At 47.3% G+C, this 17,748-nt stretch overlaps 1 protein-coding gene across 1 annotated transcript in view; it reads left to right on the top strand.

Moving 5' to 3' along the window:
• Positions 1 to 3,540, top strand: part of NUDT14 (nudix hydrolase 14) — a 58,276-nt gene extending 54,736 nt beyond the window's left edge. Inside the window, exon 5 of the mRNA XM_041476379.1 lies at positions 1,753 to 3,540. Within this exon, the coding sequence (XP_041332313.1) occupies positions 1,753 to 1,993 (241 nt within the window). The 3' untranslated portion in view covers positions 1,994 to 3,540. The remainder of the gene's footprint in view (positions 1 to 1,752) is intronic.
• Positions 3,541 to 17,748: the final 14,208 nt, after the last annotated feature.

Below are 17,748 nucleotides of genomic sequence, written 5' to 3'. Positions count from 1 at the left end.
CTGATTTCACAGCTGTAGCTATTGCATAAGGAAATGGTCACAGGTGCTATAGAAGGAGATTATGCTGTAAATAATCAAGCTGAAATGTTCTTGTAGAAGTACTTCTTATATAAATTTGCTGGTTTTGTGTATAACCTTTATATAATATCAAGTGTACATGGAAATACTCAGGTTAGAATCATTTTCATTCTCCAGGTGGGGCACCCCAGAGGAAGGTGTCAGACTTGACACTCATCATAAAAAAAAAATAACAGGGCATTAAATATATTATACACAGTCCTGTGTTTTTCATGGAACCTGTGGCAACCAGCAAACTGCATTCTTTGTCTTGCAAAATTTACAGTTGGTTAAAACATGGATCAAAAAGCCCAGTCCTAACACTGGAATAAAGAGGTCCAGTATCAACCTTCAGAGTTCCTGAAAATGCCAAAGATGGTCCAGTTTCTTTACATAGATGTACAGGAATGATCCTGGAGGAGTGACACATCTTGTCCAAAGTCACAGAATGCATCAGAAGTAATTTAAGGAAAAGAATTTACTGATTCACTCCCTATTCATTATTTTTAAAAAGTGTATATTGATGTAAGATACCAATTTCAATAGTCACTATTAGAAACCAACTTCTCTAGTCACTATTAATTCCTCAAACAAAATAATTGCCAGTGTTCTTAGAAAACTGAGAGACAAATGATTAATTCCTGCTATGGGGTGTGATGTGTGCTGGATTAACTGAAAGATTTAGTTGACTAATGGTTGGGTAAATCTGGATATACACTCTTAAGATCATAACACTGCTACAAATCTGAGAATCCTCTGTATGTGTAATAATATGGAAGCTAATTTTTCATCTTGCCCTAATGCCTCATTCATAGTTTCAGTGAACTTTGGATCCAGATTTAATGTGAAAAGTCGCTTGTAATCATGTGAAATGAAGAAATTGCAATTACAATGTGAATATTTTCTTGGAAGGACTAAATGAGTGGATTATCTACTTATCCCTTATTTAATAATACCTAAATTAAATAGTCCTAAGGAAATAGAGGATTAACAAATAAGAAGTATAATACACAGCAAGCAGTCTAGCTGAAGAAAGACTACATAATCTAAAATATCCTCAACTAAATCCACTGAAGCAAATTTAGCAGGGAGACTGAATTACTTTGGACATGTGCGTGCTTACAGTGGTCCATTTGGGTCAAGGCTAAAGTTCAGGAAGGATAGAGAGCGAGTCTCAGACTGCCTTTCCCTTCTTTACCTATCCAGTCCATGAGTGGAGGACTCCAGCTGTGAATGGACGTAATCCTCTTAAGAGTAAAAAATCGAAATATTTGTGTAAAAACAAGCAAACAAATGTAGCACGACAGCACACAGATAGACTGGGGAGCTTCTTCCTGTTGTTTGTGCTTCTCTGTGACTCATCCTGCAGTTTGCTTTCCCTCAGGTCAGCTGCAAGAACTTCTGTTGACTTCAGTGTGTGTAGGACAACAGTTCACCAATACAAAATTTTTTTTCTTTTTTTATTTTATCCCAAAATCACATATTTCCAAAGAGTACATTTGAAGATGGATCTATTTTATATGGAGCTGTATTCAAAACTCTTGGTATTGCTGCATGAAAGTTGCAATCAGTTCCTGTCTCAATAATTCTGTCTCAATCAATTTCTGTCTCCCATATTAAGGACCCAGGTTCCCATTCCTAGCTCCTTGCTGCCTTCTTTCTATCTAAACCAAAATTTCCTCTGCTCTTTTCCAGGTCTGGAGTTGGTGTGACAGGTTCTAGGCAGACTTTGTTTTATGCAGAAGTAAACGACCAGATGAGAACCAGTGGAGGAGGTGGCCAGCCTGAAGAAGGAGAGCTGATTGAAGTTGTGGAAATACCTTTAGGAGAATCCATGAAGTTTGCTTATGATGAGACTTTCCCGAAGACAATGGGTGTCATCTTTAGCTTCATGTGGTTCCACAACAACATAGCACCTAAACTACCCAAAAAGTAAAGCACCGTGATTTTAAGGAAAGCTTTTCTGCTGGTGCTGTGCATGCAGAAAGCTGCAAATCTGCCTGCCTCAATCAACTCAACTTCTCACAAGAGAAATATTTCTTTAAATAAATTTGGAAGTAAAATCTGAATGTAAACCTTCACACAATTTCCATTATTAGCAAAACGCTAACTGGCTTAACTGGAGATTTGCCTTGGAGAGGCAAATGTTGATTTTTGTGCCAAGGTTAAGTGAATGTGTCCAGTTCTCCTTTCTCACAGCACTGTTTTGAGGAGCTGCCCAAGCCCTCAGCCCAGCTGCCTCAGGAGCCTCTCACCGTGTCTGTACATACTGGCAATGTGTATTCATTGTCAGTTTTGATTTTTTTTTTAAGAAAGCAACAAACCTTAATAGTCACAGGTACCTTGACAACGTTCCTGAGTTCAGCACAGCTTTCAGGGAGCAGCTCTCTCTGTGGTGTGTGGCTCCTGTGCAGAGGAGGGGTTTGCATTTCTGAACATGCAGACCTTTATTTCAGAAGCAAACAGCTCTGTAAATCCTGCTAACGTGTCACTTTGACAATGGAGCAGCTGTAAGATTATGTGCTCCTTGTTGTTCCCATCACAATGCTGGGCAGCAGTGATGGTGATGGAGGGGTGAGGGATGGGGGCTTCTGCTGGAACACATGCTTCTTTGTTTGCTTTATGGGCAATAGTTGATAAATTAGATCAAACTTTGTCCTCTAGAGCGGGACCAGAGAGGCCGAATTCTTTTAATTTGACTGTGAGGTGATTAGCACAAGGGATTTCTCTGAGGTTTGATGTGGTCTCTTATTTCCTTACCACCCAAATGGGAGGAATGGAACTTATCCTTTAGATAACACTTCTTGGAATCTAATGATTGGAAGTGCTTTATTGTGATTTTATCTGATTTGTGCAGTTTACATGTGCAACCTGCCCAGACGTACTGAGGAATGGCTTTTAAAATCAACGTCTTGATTTAATAATTTGATTTAATAAAGTGGTCTAATTAGAACATATAGTACTTGTTCTATCAGTGTAGTTTGGATGTGGACTGTTTGTCATGTGGAACTGTTAAGAGCATGAATGAAACAGAATGAAGTCTGGCAATTTAATTATGCACTGGGTTATGTTATTCACTGACTTAATCAACATGCCCACGTTATAAATGCCTCCAGGAGTACTGAAGTGCTAAGTGTGTTTAGAAGAGAACTGCAAATATGCAAACTTGAACTTAACAGCTGAAATGAATGCAGCAGAGGTGTCTGATGGTGTCCAGTAGCTGATTTTAAATCACTGCTTATCTCAATAGGTGTATAAATAAAAAAGAAAAGGTTTTTTTAAAAAATGAGCTTTTAGAATCGCTGCTTGCTGGTTCTCCTCCTGATAGGGAGGAAAGGTCCTTGGAAAGCCACTGAAGAAGGAGCAGCTTCTGCCTGTGGAGTCAGGCTATTTGTGGAAGTTCAGACACAGCTGGGCCTGGTCCATGGTGAGTCAAGGGCTGAGTTATTGTGAGAAGCAAATAAATTCTGTCTGTCTGATGTATTTACATTGGAAGGTGTTTCAAGGTGGGGTCTCCACTGCTCTGTCTAGTACAGCATGTCCTGATTGCTGCTGAGGCCTTTATGAACTACTACAGTCCATAGAATAAATAATGCCTTTTATTCCAGGCTGTAGTAACGAAAGTTTCTATTTGATTCCACTAAAATTACGGGTAGCACAGCAGCTTATTTGCATACATGTCAAAAATCTTTTTTCTGTATCATGCAGAAATTGGGAAAAATAAAGTATTTTGCCCCTCCAAGGCGCTGTGACTGTGCCTCTTAATGTACCAACCTCCCCAGGGGCAGTGCCAGGCTTGCCAAAGTCTGGCCTCAGGTCCTGCTGCTTCCCAGGGGTGGGGTGAGAGCTGGAGGTCACCCTGTGGGAAGAGGGGGACACGTGGCAGCGTGGAGGGGTGTGGGGAGGAAGCCACAGGGGTGGCAGGGTGGCATCAGTGCTCTGCTTGCTCTGAGGTGACCTCACCCACACAGCCTACAGGCTCCAGGGTGTTTTTAGGCAGGTGATACTCGTGGATAATGGTGATGGAGGGCAGTGGCATGAGCTGGGCATTCCCTCCATGATGTAGGCAGCCAGACAAGCTTTGTCCCCACCTCCCAGTCTGCTCCTCCAGGGCTCTACTGGGCACACACCTACAGACTCCTGGGGGACTGCAGTGGCTCTGAAGCCTTTACACCCCAAGGGATGCAGGGTTCCATCCCTGTGCTCTGCCTCACCATCCCCACATTGTGCAATTCCCAAACACACAAGACAGTCACAGGATTGCTTCCATTTTCTTCCACAGTTTGGGAATTATCCACAGAAAGAGCAGTATACTGAAAGTTGTGCATAAAACAATGAGGAATCTGGAGTTCAATCTGCAATATGAAATATAAGTGTGTCTTCAACCTCTTACTTTTTCCATGTCAGTTTTGGTGGGAGATTTTATAAGCCATTATGAAGGTTTGAAAATGTGGGACAAAGGGCTTGGCCTTGTTGGGGTTTTTTTTTTTTTTTTTTTTTTTTTTGTTTTTTTTTTTTTTTTTTTTTGAACACAGTAGATGATTCATATTTATAAAAATAAAACCAGGACAATTCAAATGTCATTTCACTCATCGGGGCTCATTTCAAAGATCCTAATTAGAGCAAATCCAATATACATTGGCCAAGCCAGGCAGGGAAAAAGTTCTTCTAATGGAATCTCACAATCCCATCTGCGTTTTAGATGCATCCTTTGGACGTGCCACCACGCATACATCCATGGAGGGTGGACAGTTAGCATAAAGCAGGGTCCCCATTTGCTGCTAATGAATACTGGCTCCAGCCTGCAGAATTCTGATCTGATCTCATCCCACCATCCCCACGAGATCAGCATCTTATTATTGAGTGCAATTGAGTGGTCCACATTTATAACACAAGTCTTAGAATCTCTGCTGTCTTTACGATGTGACTTTGAGATGCAGAAATAATCTAATGAACCCGAAGTTATGACTCAGACTTCTAATGAAGCCTGTAATGATAAAACCTTCAATGCAGTGTCGCTGTCAGGCTCACTATTGGTGGCAGAAGAGAAGGCACCAGCACCTTGCAAGTCCGTGGACCTCGTCTGTCACTGCTCTTTGTGACCCTATTTGTAAAGCGGCTGCAAGCCCTGAGCTGCTCCCAGCTCTCAGGAGCAGAGATATGATTAAAACGCCTGCTCTAAAAGACTGTCACCATAAACAAGCCAGCTGAGTTGCCCCGGGGGGCTGGCGGGGTGCGGCATTCCCCGGGGAATGCGGGGATGCTCCCGCGCCGCTGGAAGCGCTCCCCGGCCGGCGCCCGCTCGCCTTTCCCCGCTCCATCACCGTCCCTCGCCGCCGGCCAGAAAAGCGGCGCCCCGGGGCCGGGGCCAGGCCAAGGGCAAGCGAGATAATTGCTCCTGAAATACACGTGCCGACCGCGCAGGGCGACCCGCTGGACAAATAGGATTTTTGCTAAATTAGGACAATTGCCGAGCGCGCTCCATCCCCTCGCCGGGGCTCTATACATAGATGAAAGGCACACCCAGTTGTGCAATCTGTTGCAATGGCACACCTGGTGCTGTCTGCAAGTCTATTCACAACCGTCAGCAGGTGCGACGTGGCCTTTGTGGCCATAAAAGTCTGTCTGGGCCGCCCCTGCTGCGCTCCCCGCGCTCTGGCAGGGGAGGCTGTCACAGATTAATGCGGTTGTTTGAAGCTGCTGGGAGCCACCGCCTGAAGCTTGTGGAGGCTTCAGGGGGATCACAGCGAAGCCTGTGCACACAGGATGGATTTGCAGCTCCTGTCTTGGTGGCTGTGCCGGGGTGGAGGTAGCAGGCAGGGCAGTGCTGCTGCCTGAGCAGGGACCGGGGACGAGAGCAGCCTGCTGAGATGGGAGGGGGTTGGAATCAGATTGTCTTCAAGGGCTGTTCCAAGACAGTGATTCTATGATACAGCAGGTTCCTATTTCTGCAGCCCCAGGGGTGCTGCCCGGTGGCTCTGGCATCAGGTAACAAAGATTTGCAATGGAGCCCCTGTTTGGGCTCAGTCTCTCCAAAAAAGGGGTTTGCTTGCTTTGCTTTGGGATGCTACATCTTACACAGCACAGCATTAAGGTGGAGTTCTGAGACCTCAGCCCCAATCCAGACTCAACTTTCATTAAAAGAAGGATGCCATGGACCTTGAAGTAGCTTTTCAGCAGGAGTTTTCATTCCCACTGGGTCATGCAGGATTTTGCTTGATTCCAAAAAAGAAAAAAAAAAAAAAAAAAGCGATGCTCATATCCCATCCTGCTGCAAAAGGTACTTCTCAATTTGTCTAATCCTTCAGAGCCACTCTCACATTTTAATTGGCAATGCATTTTTACAAGGACTTAAATACTCTTGAGATGAATCATGAGGGAAGAGAGGAAGAATTCATAGCAGCTAAATGGCCCAGATTTGTGGCACTTGGAGCTCTCTGGCCTGCCTCAGGACTGGCTTCAGTGCATTTCTGGTAATTGGAAATACAATCAGATCCATATTAAACCCTGCCAACCACGGGCTGTATTGCTCTGCTGCTGAAGTGCTCGATATCCTGTACTGGCTTCAGTCTCTAATAAAACATTCAAAAGCAGTGACGTTCAGAGAAACCCCTTTTGGACCCTTGGTTATGAGGAAAATGGGCTGGGAATGGGCAATGTGGGAATGTCTGTCAACTGTCATCATTAACAGTGGCCCTCATGCCCCAGCCTTGTTAACAGAAACATCCCTGGGCTCCTCATGTGCCCAAATGTGCCTCACTTCTCAGGGTATGGGTTGATTGGTAGAGCATTCAACAGTGTGAAAAGCATGATTTGATCCTTTTATGACAGCAAAATGTTGCTGTGTGTGGGAAGCCCCTGGGGTTGAAGCCACACGTGTGAGAGACTGACCCCTCCAAATGATGCCATCCCATGCATGTCCACCTTGCTGTGAACAGAGCCTGGATTTAACCCTGTTTCCTGGGACTTCTGGAGAGGGGCTTGGGAAAGGAAAAAAAATAACAGTTTAATTAACTGTTAATTCCCTGACAATAAGCCCAGAAGGACATCTCACCTGGCCCTAGGTGCCATGGGAACATCTGATGAGCCTTGCCCCAGTGCTTTGGGGTGTCTGGCACAGCCCTGACCCCATGCCAGCCCTTTCCAAAGTCCCCAGCAGGTGATGGTGGGCACGGATGGTGCTGCACTCTGTGCTGTGCCACAGCCCAGCCACCACCTCCGAAGCCACCCGGGGCTGTGGGCAGGACTAAGGCCAAGAGAATCACTGTGTTCCAGCCTGCTGGTCCCCTCCAGCTCTCCTGGGCCTGGGGATGGGGACAGGCTTTGGGTCCAGGGTCACCAATCGGATTTCCAGTTGGGGAGATGATTGGTGAATAGAAGGCGCCTCCATCTCCTGCCCAGAGTGTGGGTCCTATAGAGTCCTGCCCTGTTTCGTGGGGAGGGGGTGTTGGGGAAACACTTGCTCGTGCAGCAATCGCTAAAATAACTGTTCAAGGCACAATCACGCTCTTGAGAGTGCTAGAAACAATTTAAGAAATGTTCTTGGGACGAGCGGCGGGCGCTGTGCAAACAGCTCCGCGGGGTTTGTGCGAGGGGCCCCGGCCCCGGCCCCGCAGGAATGCGCTCGCTCCGATAACCCACACGCTCCTTCTTAACCTCCTTCCTTCGGTCCTTCAGGCTCCCCCCGCTCCCACCCTGGCATTTGGAGTCCTCCTTTTGCAATAAAATCAGGGAAACAAAACCAGAGTTATCCATGCCACACTTTCTCCAGCTCCCCTTTTCTAGTCACTATTAAAGCAAGGGACTTTGGGAGGACTTCAGCACTCCCCATGGGTCTCCCCAGAGGCAGAACGTGGGTTTTGCTGCTCTACAGATTCCCAGTCTCAGCAGGCTCTCAGTGGAGCTCGCTGGCCTGGCTGGGTTTGTGCCACAGCCCGAGTGCCGCTGACCCCGGAGCTGGCGCTGCAGCAGGGATGCAAAGGCTTGAGTTACAGCAATCCATCAGCTGCTCATCCACTTGCCAGCCCACTGCTCCCCTGCTATCAATCATGGGGGAGCCCCAGGGCGGGTTTGCAGCCCGGTTGTTCCTACTATGGCAGCTCAGCAGGGTGTCAGCAGCACAGGGGAGCCCCGAGCCTGAATGCAGCCACAGAGCTGGGACCTTGCACATCCACAGCAAATCTCCTTGGTCTTTGGGACTGGCATCAGGATCTGTCCTGCCTCTTCCTATCATGGTTGAGGTAGCATCAGGGAAAAGCAGCCAAGATCACATTCAAGGTTTATGCTTAGTCATGGAAGTGCTTCAGAAAACCCCATTTGCTGGAGTGAGCAACCTTTTGTCTGATATTTATGCAGTGCCTGTAAAGAGCGGGGAGAGGGGTTTGCAACAGGCTGCCAGGAAAACAGGGAACAGGGTTAGGCTGGTGCAGGGTGTGTATGAAAGTTGCACAGCCTCAGGTTGGCCTCCAAAGCAGCCACAACCCTTTACATCCCTGACCAGCTGATTTTGTAAGGGTGGAGACTGTCCCATTTGCAGCAGCAGCATCATTTTGGGCTGCCCAGAGCTGGAGCAGGACATGGCCAAGCCAGGTACCAGCTTTGTATCCAATGTTCTCACCTGCTACATCTTCCCAGTCTTGCTGCCAGCTTCATTTTTCCAAATGGCTTTGTTTTACCTTTAATGTCTTTGTTCAGGATAATTTTTTTACTTCTATTTTTTCTATGTTTTATTGCTCTTCCACACAACCTGATCCCAGCCTCTCAGATGAGCACAGTCAAAATCACACCAATACATCACCATAATCAGATCTGATTGCAGGGGCTCTCTGGGAGCCAAGGCACTGAGTGAAGGCTAACAGGCTTATTGATCACAGCAGAGCAACAGCTCTCTCTAGCACAGGATTTAGCTCCTAGGTGGACTCTAACATGTCCATTTGTTTTTTCTCAGTGGCAAAAGCAATGTGTAAATATTCTGCTGTTAATGATACAGGTCTGTTCCTGGTTAACAAACAAAAAGATTGAAGTGAATGTCTTGCCTTCTAAAGCTTCATGACTGATCCTAATGCCCTGTCCTTTTTCTATCAATCAAGGCTGATTGGCAAAGCTTTTTAATTCAAGTCTCTAAGCAGGATGATCAGCATTTACTTAGCTAGTGTTGATTTCCACTTGACCAGGCTGCTCTGGAGAAAGGTATCACCTTATAGTGCAAACCTTCTTACAAGGGATAAAGAAACTGAGACCACCTCCATCCTCCTCGTTAACGATCCTCCCGAGCAGCTCTTGGTGTGGGTCAGGGGCTGGGGGTCCCGCAGGAGCTGGGCAGGCTCCCAGTGAGGGCTGTGGCTCCGAGGAAGAGCACAGGGCACCTCCTGTGGCCCCAGCCCAGCTGTGGTGCTGGCTCATGGCAGCCCAGCCCCAGCCCTCCCTTCCCAAACCCTGGCTCCAGGCACGGTGCGTGGCCTGGGACTGAGTCCCAGAGCTGCTGCAATATAAAACAAACCTGGCAGCCGGAGCCTGCAGCCCGTGGCACATCCCCCAGGCTATTTTTAGCAGCTTTTCCAGAGAAACAAGGCTTATGCAACCTGCCTGTGAGTGCAGGGGCTCTGGCTACTGCTCACCACAGCACCTCCACCTCTTGGATGGGATAGTTGCTCCAGGATGAGTTTAACAACGCTACTGGGGAGGGCAAGCCCATGGAGCTGCAGCACAAGCATCCCACAGAGCTGGACCATGAGCTCGGCCACTCACAGGGCGATGAATTTCTCCCAGTGTTTCTTCTGTCACCTGTACCTGAGCACCCACCCTGGGCTGCCTGGCGAGCAAAGAGGGGAGATGGAAACATGAAATGCAACTAGGCTAACTTTTAACAAAATAACTCATTTTTATGAAGTTGTTTGCATACAAAACATGTTGTTCTGTAAGGTCCTGTTTCTGGACAAGATGGGAGAAGGCCGGAGCTGAGAGTGGTGGTTTGGCATTGAAGGGCTGGTGCTCCCAGGGCTGGGTTTGTCTCACTGACTTCATAAAGCACATCCAGGATGTGCAGAGAGCACTGCAGAATTTACACATAGCATTTACACTTGATACAAAACAGAGGAAGTTTTTTTCCTCAGGTACTATATTTGGATATTTTATGTGTAATAAGAGTTTGGGTTGTCTCTTCAAGAAAAGCAGAGACTGCTGAGTCCCTGGGAGCAGGGGAGTCTGGAGCTAGGCAGGACCACTCTAAATGTTTCAGGGGGCTCAGGACCCATCTCCAGCCAAGACTTCCACTGATATTCCACTGATACAAAACACATTATTAAGCATAGACAGAATATTGCACTAATGCTATAAAACCAACCTGAGTTTGAGTACTCAGAAAGCTGCTTATCTGCTCCTTTGGACTACGAAGACTCAATGCCTTTCAGTTATTAAAAGGGCTGAATTATGTCTTGGTCTAAACTTGGAAGTCAGAGAAGCCACAGACCTCTCCAAGACCTCGGAAGGAAGTAAAGCCCTTTAAACCCCAGCTCAGCTTTTCAGAAAGAGCATTTGACTCCAGGAGGGATCCCTTGTTTGTTTGTTTGCTTGCTTGCTTGTTTGTCTCCAACCAAGCTTATTCTCAAGCAATTTGCATTGACACCCTTTATGAGCTTGGGCTTTTCCAGAGCTTCAAGGAAGGTCCCATTCCAAAGGATTGTGCCCTCCCAGGTGAGAACAGATGGATGTGCAGGGAGGAATCCATCACCAACCCCATGCTTGTGTCCATTTGACTCCCTCCCATCATCAAGCCACCAAACAACTTTTTACAAAGGACATTGTTTTCACCAGAAAATTTGGAGACTGGGAGGCTCAATCTCCAACCTAATGACCGACCTAATGCAGCCCTGTAATCTTAGAGGTCCCTGCACCAAAGGCAATCCTTCCACTGGCAAGCTGTGAAGGCTTTGTAAATCAAGTGTGTGTTTGTGGAACACCAGCCCTGGGTAACAGCCAAGGTCCTGAAGGTTAAGGGATGATATAGAAATACAGCAGACCTCAAGGATACTGGATATATTTTCTATTTTCAGATTTATGTGCCTGTCCCGGCCTGTGGTTTTTGTCATGTGTACAGCATGAGCCCTGTATTTGACACTTTAAATCTAGGAACAAAGGACTGTAACTGTAGAGGGGGCTAAATTGAATTGAATTAATTTGTTTATCCTGCAAATCAACATCTGCTCAGACCTATTTCTTTCAACTCTGAAGTTGTCATAATGGAATATTTTGCCTTCTGCTCAGTCTAATTATAGATGCACGAGCCAAAAGCTCTTAGTTTTGCTCGCAGTCATCAGTGGGAGCTTTTCTGCCACACAGCTAAATGAAGGCTCTTTCTCAGGAAGGTGTTTTCCCCAGTGAGTTGTGTGTTGGTACCCATCTAAGGGGATGTTTTTGCACTTAATTCATTGAAAAGCCTCTTTTCAGCATTGATGAAAGCCATTACAGAAGAAGATCCCAAGGGGCCAGGTCTGCTCAAGCAAGGATGGGAGGAAAGTTCTCAGAGGCACACAGCTCTGTCATTGTCACTCTGCAGTGCCCAGGAGATGAACTTGTGCCACTTGTGCACAGACAGAGCACCCCCCACCCCTGAAGGCCCCAGAAAGGATCATAACTCCAGAAGTATCCATCACAAAAACCTTTCCTCCATCCTCATATCATCATAGCATCCTAGAATGGTTTGTATGAATGAAGGGAAGGGACCTTCATGATCATCCAGTTCCAACCCCCCTGCCATGGACAGGGACACCTTCCACTAGATCAGGTTGCTCCCAGCCCTGTCCAACCTGGCTTTCAACACTTACAGGAATGTGACATCCATGGATTTCTTGGCAGCCTGTGCCAATGCCTCACCGCTCTCACAGTGAAGAATACGCCAGGGTGGCTCCTGCAAGATGGAGGTGCCCAGGCTGGGGCAGCTGTGGGGCTGGTGAATCCCCCCAGCCCAGCACAGACAGGGCCACAGGCTCAGTGGCACCAACCCGAGGAGCCTCAGTCAGGTGCAGACTTGTCCCCACACCTTTGATGCAGCAAGTGTGTGACCTTCCCAGCCACGGTGGCATTTCTGATCACCTCAGACTACATATAACCTTTCTGTGCCACCTCCTGAAGAAGTCCAGGTGTCCCACACTGTAATGATAGAGAAGTGTGGTTTAATCTTTCAGGTTTCATCACTTTTCTAAGAAATATGAGGCATCCCCACTTCAAAAGGTCTCTGAAAGCAGAGGGGAATTTTCAGCTGCTCGCTGATGAAAATTACATGGTTTTATTTGCCAAATCAGGGCCAAACCAGGTTGGATGCAAATAAATACAGGTCTGTTGTTTCGAGAGAAGGATCTCTGTTGGCTTACCCTACACAGAAAGATAGAATGACTTTTCTTTGCCTTGATTGTTTTGGCACAGCTCCAGCTGCAACAGCTTACTAAGAACTGTCAACACCAAAATCCAGATCTGCTATTGAGTAAAATGAGCACTTGCTGCATTTCCAGGCCTTCTGACCACAGGCCCTACCAGAAAAAGGACATAGGCATAGAAATGTGAAGAGAAACCACTCTTCTCTCCCTCCAGAGCTGTACCTGTCTCTGAGCTCCCTACAGGACTTTTTCTGGTCAGGTAAAGGTCTCCAGCATCTGTCAGTGGCTGCTCCCAGTGCAGTCCTGCCCTGAGGCTGCTCAAGATGTTGTCTGCCTGCCTACTGCTGCTTATCAGCAGCACTGGCTTGAGGCTACCCCAGCAGTGCATGGCCATTATTTCCTCTGTAGAATTGCAGAGTTGGGTAAAACAAAAAGCTTTTTCCAGCGTTTCATATTCTCAGCTGGGGATTGCAAAGTAATTAGCTCCCCTATCTGAAGTCATCTTCAGCACAACTGGGACTTCTTTAAGTAAGGCTCATTTAAAAAGAGCAACATTACCAGAACTGGGCCTCACACAGTTTAGAGTTTTTTCAGAAAGGCTTGAGGAGGTGAAGAGTTTTTGTCCTTAAGTTACAGATTTGAGTGTTTTTCTCTCCTTTAGAAATATGGCCTGGAAAACACAGTTACCAAAAGCAATCCCTGTGTAGGGTCTGTATTGGCTTCCACAGAGGAGGGGTCGGGATGGATGCTTAACTCCTCTCCATGTGCCTGCAGCACCTTCCTCACCTGCTGTCTCTGGCTCCTCTGTCAGAGTGGTTGCCTCAGAGGTTTCATCCCTGGATATGATACATTGGACCAGAACTTATGACAAAAGTTTGATACTGCCATTTAAATATAAAGATAATATTTTTTAAAAAATCCCCTGAAAACCAGCCCACCCATTTATACCAGGTAGCCCAATTTTAGGTTCATCCTCCAGAATCCTTGGAAAGGCACAAGACCCTGAGAGCAAATGCAGGAGTGGTTCAGATGCTGTAAAATGCAGAATAAGCAGCTGGAGGGCAGTTAGTGCTGTAGTTAACAATATAGCAGACTCTGCCTGGTAAATGGGCACAAGAGACCCAGGACAAAGGGACATGGCAAACCTCCTTGTTCCTCCAGACACTGGAAAATGCATTTCTGTGACCAGTGCCTGGGTGGTCTGTTTAGTTGGATTTCAAGTTCTAATGAACAAGGATAAAAGGTATGAAGTTGAGCAGGAATGTGCCTGGTGAAACGCTGGCCTATGCCAGAAAATCCACAAGTTTTTGTAGGGCCAGGATTTGACACTCTGCCAGCTGGCCTGTGTCTGTACTCCTGTGTTAGGAGAGTTGCAGTGGCTGGATGTAACTGCTGTGCCCCAAATATCTGCAGGACCTTCCCTGCAAGTGGTGCAGGCTTTCTCCAAGATGAAAGCCCGGGGAAACAAAGGTAGCACTGAATCAGTATCCTCTCCCAGCGACTGAGCAGGAATTTGGAACACTTGAATAGTCCATCCCCAAAGAATCTTTTCCAGGTCTGACTCTGCTCCTGGTGCATGCTGAGACAGGACTGTGTGAGTTTGTAATCAGGGCTGTAGACATGATTTAGGGCCCTATAATATGTATCTCACTATCACATCACAATGCTTTGAATTGAGGAGCTCCAAGTATTGTGTTTTCATGCATATAGCCTGCATCTCAGATAACTCACACCACTGTAAAATAACTGTCCTTTCAAACAAGTCCTTAGCTCATCTGCATCCTCAGATAACCCAGGGGTCATCCCAGAGTATCAGTTATGTGTGTGGAACCATGGGGACAGGGTGGCAAGTATCCAGTCCCCTCCTTCCTCAAAGCCTCCACCATCCCTTCCTGCTCCCACCTCCTTCCCACAAAATGCCAGGTTTCCTGCAGTCCCCATCTCCCTTCCTGTGTGCAGCAGATGTGAGATGGGACAACAGAGCCAACAGCATCTCAAGCTGCTCACAGCTACCTTCTGGTCCAGTTTTGTTTCTACATGTACCTGGTGCTGAGCATGGACCATTCCAGGGGATACAAGGGACAGTCAGTGTGGTGGCAGCCTGCAACTGCCAGCAGCTTGTGTAGGGAGGGTGGGAAGATGGGAAAAGTCACGAGCCAGGCCCTAAAACTGTGCTGAAAAACAAAATAACTAATTCTTTCTCTATTGCTTGTGTGCCTTCTCAGAGGTAACTCTGTCCAGATAATCCTCCTGAGTATTTATTTTCTTATTTCCATTCAGAGTGCAGACAGTAACGCCTTCTCAATGCAAATTTCCACTCCAGCCTACAGAAGCTTGGCAGAGAAACTGAGCATTTACAGGGATGCTTGCTGCAGTCAGGATCCTAAAATTAGACTTTTAATGCCACTGCCAGCACCTGAGAGGTGACCTGGTTTTCAGAAGTGGGGGGAGATGTCAAAGCCTGGTCCATGTATGGCTCAATGCTCCATGACAGCAGCTGAGTCTGCAGCTGCTCCAGATCAGCTGCTTAAAGCCTGGTCTGTGGCAGTCAGGTCTGCAGCACAGAAAAACCAACTGCCCTCTCCTTAGGGGAGCTGCCTGCAGTGCTGTGTCATCTGTGGCAAATTTATTCACCCACTTTGCCTCCTCCAACCCCTTCTCACTCACAGAAATGTCTGATCATCCCTTTTAAGTTCTGCTGTTGAACAGTATGGCACATAGGTTTACTCTGCTGACGAGGTAATGGCATCATGTATTTGCAAACATCAGCTCATGGGCATTTCCCAGGCTATGGGATCTATTTAAAACCATGAAATGTATATTCCAAATGAGCCAAAGGAATAGCTCCCTGCCCAGCAGCAGTGATGCTGCTGGGTGTACACAAGGCCAGCCAGCTTTGGCAAGACAGTGACACATAAAACCTCTTTTATAATGAAACCTGTGTGTGTATCAACTCCTTGCATGTGCTGCACCTTGGGGCCTGTGTTTGTTTTTGACCAAGGTCATCACATGAATTATATCCTCATTGCAGGGTTTGTTAGAAAGGTCTTTGAAAGCAGATGGGATTGTGAAATACTCCTTTACTACACCTAATGCATTGCAAATAGCAGTGAAAAAAACTGACAGCAGGCTGGAATGCTGAGAAAATTGCTTTGCTAAACTAAAGTGTTTAAAATAAACTTTAATGTTATTGATTTTAACCCATGTCGGGAAGCTGAAGCAAGAAACATTCTTTCTAGTGTAAATGAGTTCAGCTTCAAGTCTCTGTAAAATGAAAAAAGCCACAACACAGGGAGTAAGAATTAATCTGTGAAAAACTGGAGATGTGTGAGCACGTCAGGAAAAAATAAACACAGGCTGGGCATCCCTTAGTACTTGCTCTGGTTTTATTATTTTCTTTCACCAAGAAATATGAGCATCCTAGCTAATGCTATGTGCTCCAGCTGGATAAGGGATGCAGGCAGCCAAAGCCTACTATCCCCTGTCCTTTGGGCAGGGAGAGCTCATGTAAAGGTTGTGCCAGGCAGAACCAAAGGGCCATTGCCTGTCCTGGAACTGAGCCAGGAGCTTTCCAGAAAGCATGTTTTAGGAGATATCTTGTTTGGTTTCCATTACAAAGCCACCTCCATGTCTTTGGAAGCTTCTGTAAGTGCCACAGGGAGGTGGCGTTCCATAGTTCAGTGACTGAATCTGAACTGGCATAAGCATGTTCATCACCAGAAAAGGGCAGTGGGGAAGGGGGATGCTGGGATCACATGAAATTTTCTAATCACACTGTGAAATGAGAAATCAGCACTTTCAGGGGCAATGCCTGCATGCAGCTGCTAAACCTCTGGCCTTCATCTCCTCCCATCTCATCCTCATCTCGTTGGGAATATGGGAGTTGTCTTTGCACCACTGCAGAGAGGGAGGAGCAGCAGTGACAATCTCAGTCGGTGTATGAGGTAAGTGAGTGGGGGTGAGGCTTAGACCGAGCTGAACCGGGGGCTCCCCAGCCTGGGGACAGCCCAGGGCCCACCAGGTCCAGCAGCGAGCCGGGCGAGGAGGGGGCGGTGCCGGGAGCACCCGAGGGAGGGTCAAAGGGCCCAAGGAAGCAGCAAATGGGCAAACAGGCCAAAATGGACAAAAAATGGGCAAATGGCCAGTGGGAAAATGGGCAAGGAATGGATGGACTAATGGGCAAGGAATGGACTAATGGGCAAATGGGCAAGGAATGGACTAATGGGCAAATGGGCAAGGAATGGACTAATGGGCAAACGGGCACGGCGCGTGACCCAGCAGCTCGCCCTGCCCTTGGTCCTGCAGTTTGTAGGACAGTTTGCAGGGCAGATTGCAGGACAATTTGTAGGGCACTTTGCAGGACAGTTCACCTGGCAGTTTGAGAAGGGCTCCATCCCAGAGCGGCCAAGAGAGGCAGCAAACAGCTCCTGGTGTGGAAGGATGAGCATGAAGAGCTCCTTTCAGCCCATCCCATTAGCATTCTCAGTGTAATGGGTGCATGGCTGAGGGCTGTGCCACACTGGGATGAGAAAGGTGCCTGGTGGGTGAGGCTCACTGAACACCAGTCCTGCCAAGCAGAGTGGAGGGCAGCCAGAGCCATCCCTAGGCACTGGGATACACCCTGTGCTAGCTCTCTGTGTCCTCTGGATCATCCCTCTTGCTCCATCCTGGCACTGATGGAAGATGCCAGGGCTTCTCCAGCCGTGTCTGTTTCTTATATAAACAGCCAGTGACTTGCCTTCAGGGTGAGAGTGGAACATATGACACTCTTCCAGGAGCTTTTCTACTTTTCAGCCTTCCTCTTATCCCATGCCCCCTTTCTGGCTGGGCAAGTTCCATTTCTGCTCAGGGCTTTTGTTGTGGCCATCCACCTCTATTCAATGGTGACCCAAGCTAAACACACAATGTTTAAAGAACCAAAGAAACTCTGGGAAATGCAGCCTCCTGTCCAGGCCATGTCACAGAGCTGGGCTGGGAGTGAGGTCTTTGAACTGACCTCGCATTTGAGACTTTAATGCCCCATCCTGCCTCGTGTCCCAGTCTCCTTGGAGGGGCCCTGAACTGAGAAGAGGTTCAGATTTGAAAAGACTGCTTGCTTGCTTCTTTTTCCTGGAAATTTCCCAGCCAGCTGCTGCTGCGGCCTTGTCTTGTTTGGCTCACAAGGTCTGATAGGATCAGAGCCTGAGATAATACCCAGATAGGCCAAAATGACTGGTGCCACCTGCTCCTTGCTTGTAGGAACAAACTCTCTAAGACCTAATGGTGATAGGTCTGTGAGGTCCCTCTTTGGTGTCCCTCTGGCTGCAACACCCTTCTCTGC

Source organism: Pyrgilauda ruficollis, unplaced genomic scaffold, assembly GCF_017590135.1.
Source record: "Pyrgilauda ruficollis isolate IOZ18807 unplaced genomic scaffold, ASM1759013v1 scaffold38, whole genome shotgun sequence".
Lineage (NCBI taxonomy): Eukaryota > Metazoa > Chordata > Aves > Passeriformes > Passeridae > Pyrgilauda > Pyrgilauda ruficollis.
The sequence above is the reverse complement of the archived record's forward strand: the minus strand, read 5'-3'. Positions and strand labels throughout refer to the sequence as shown.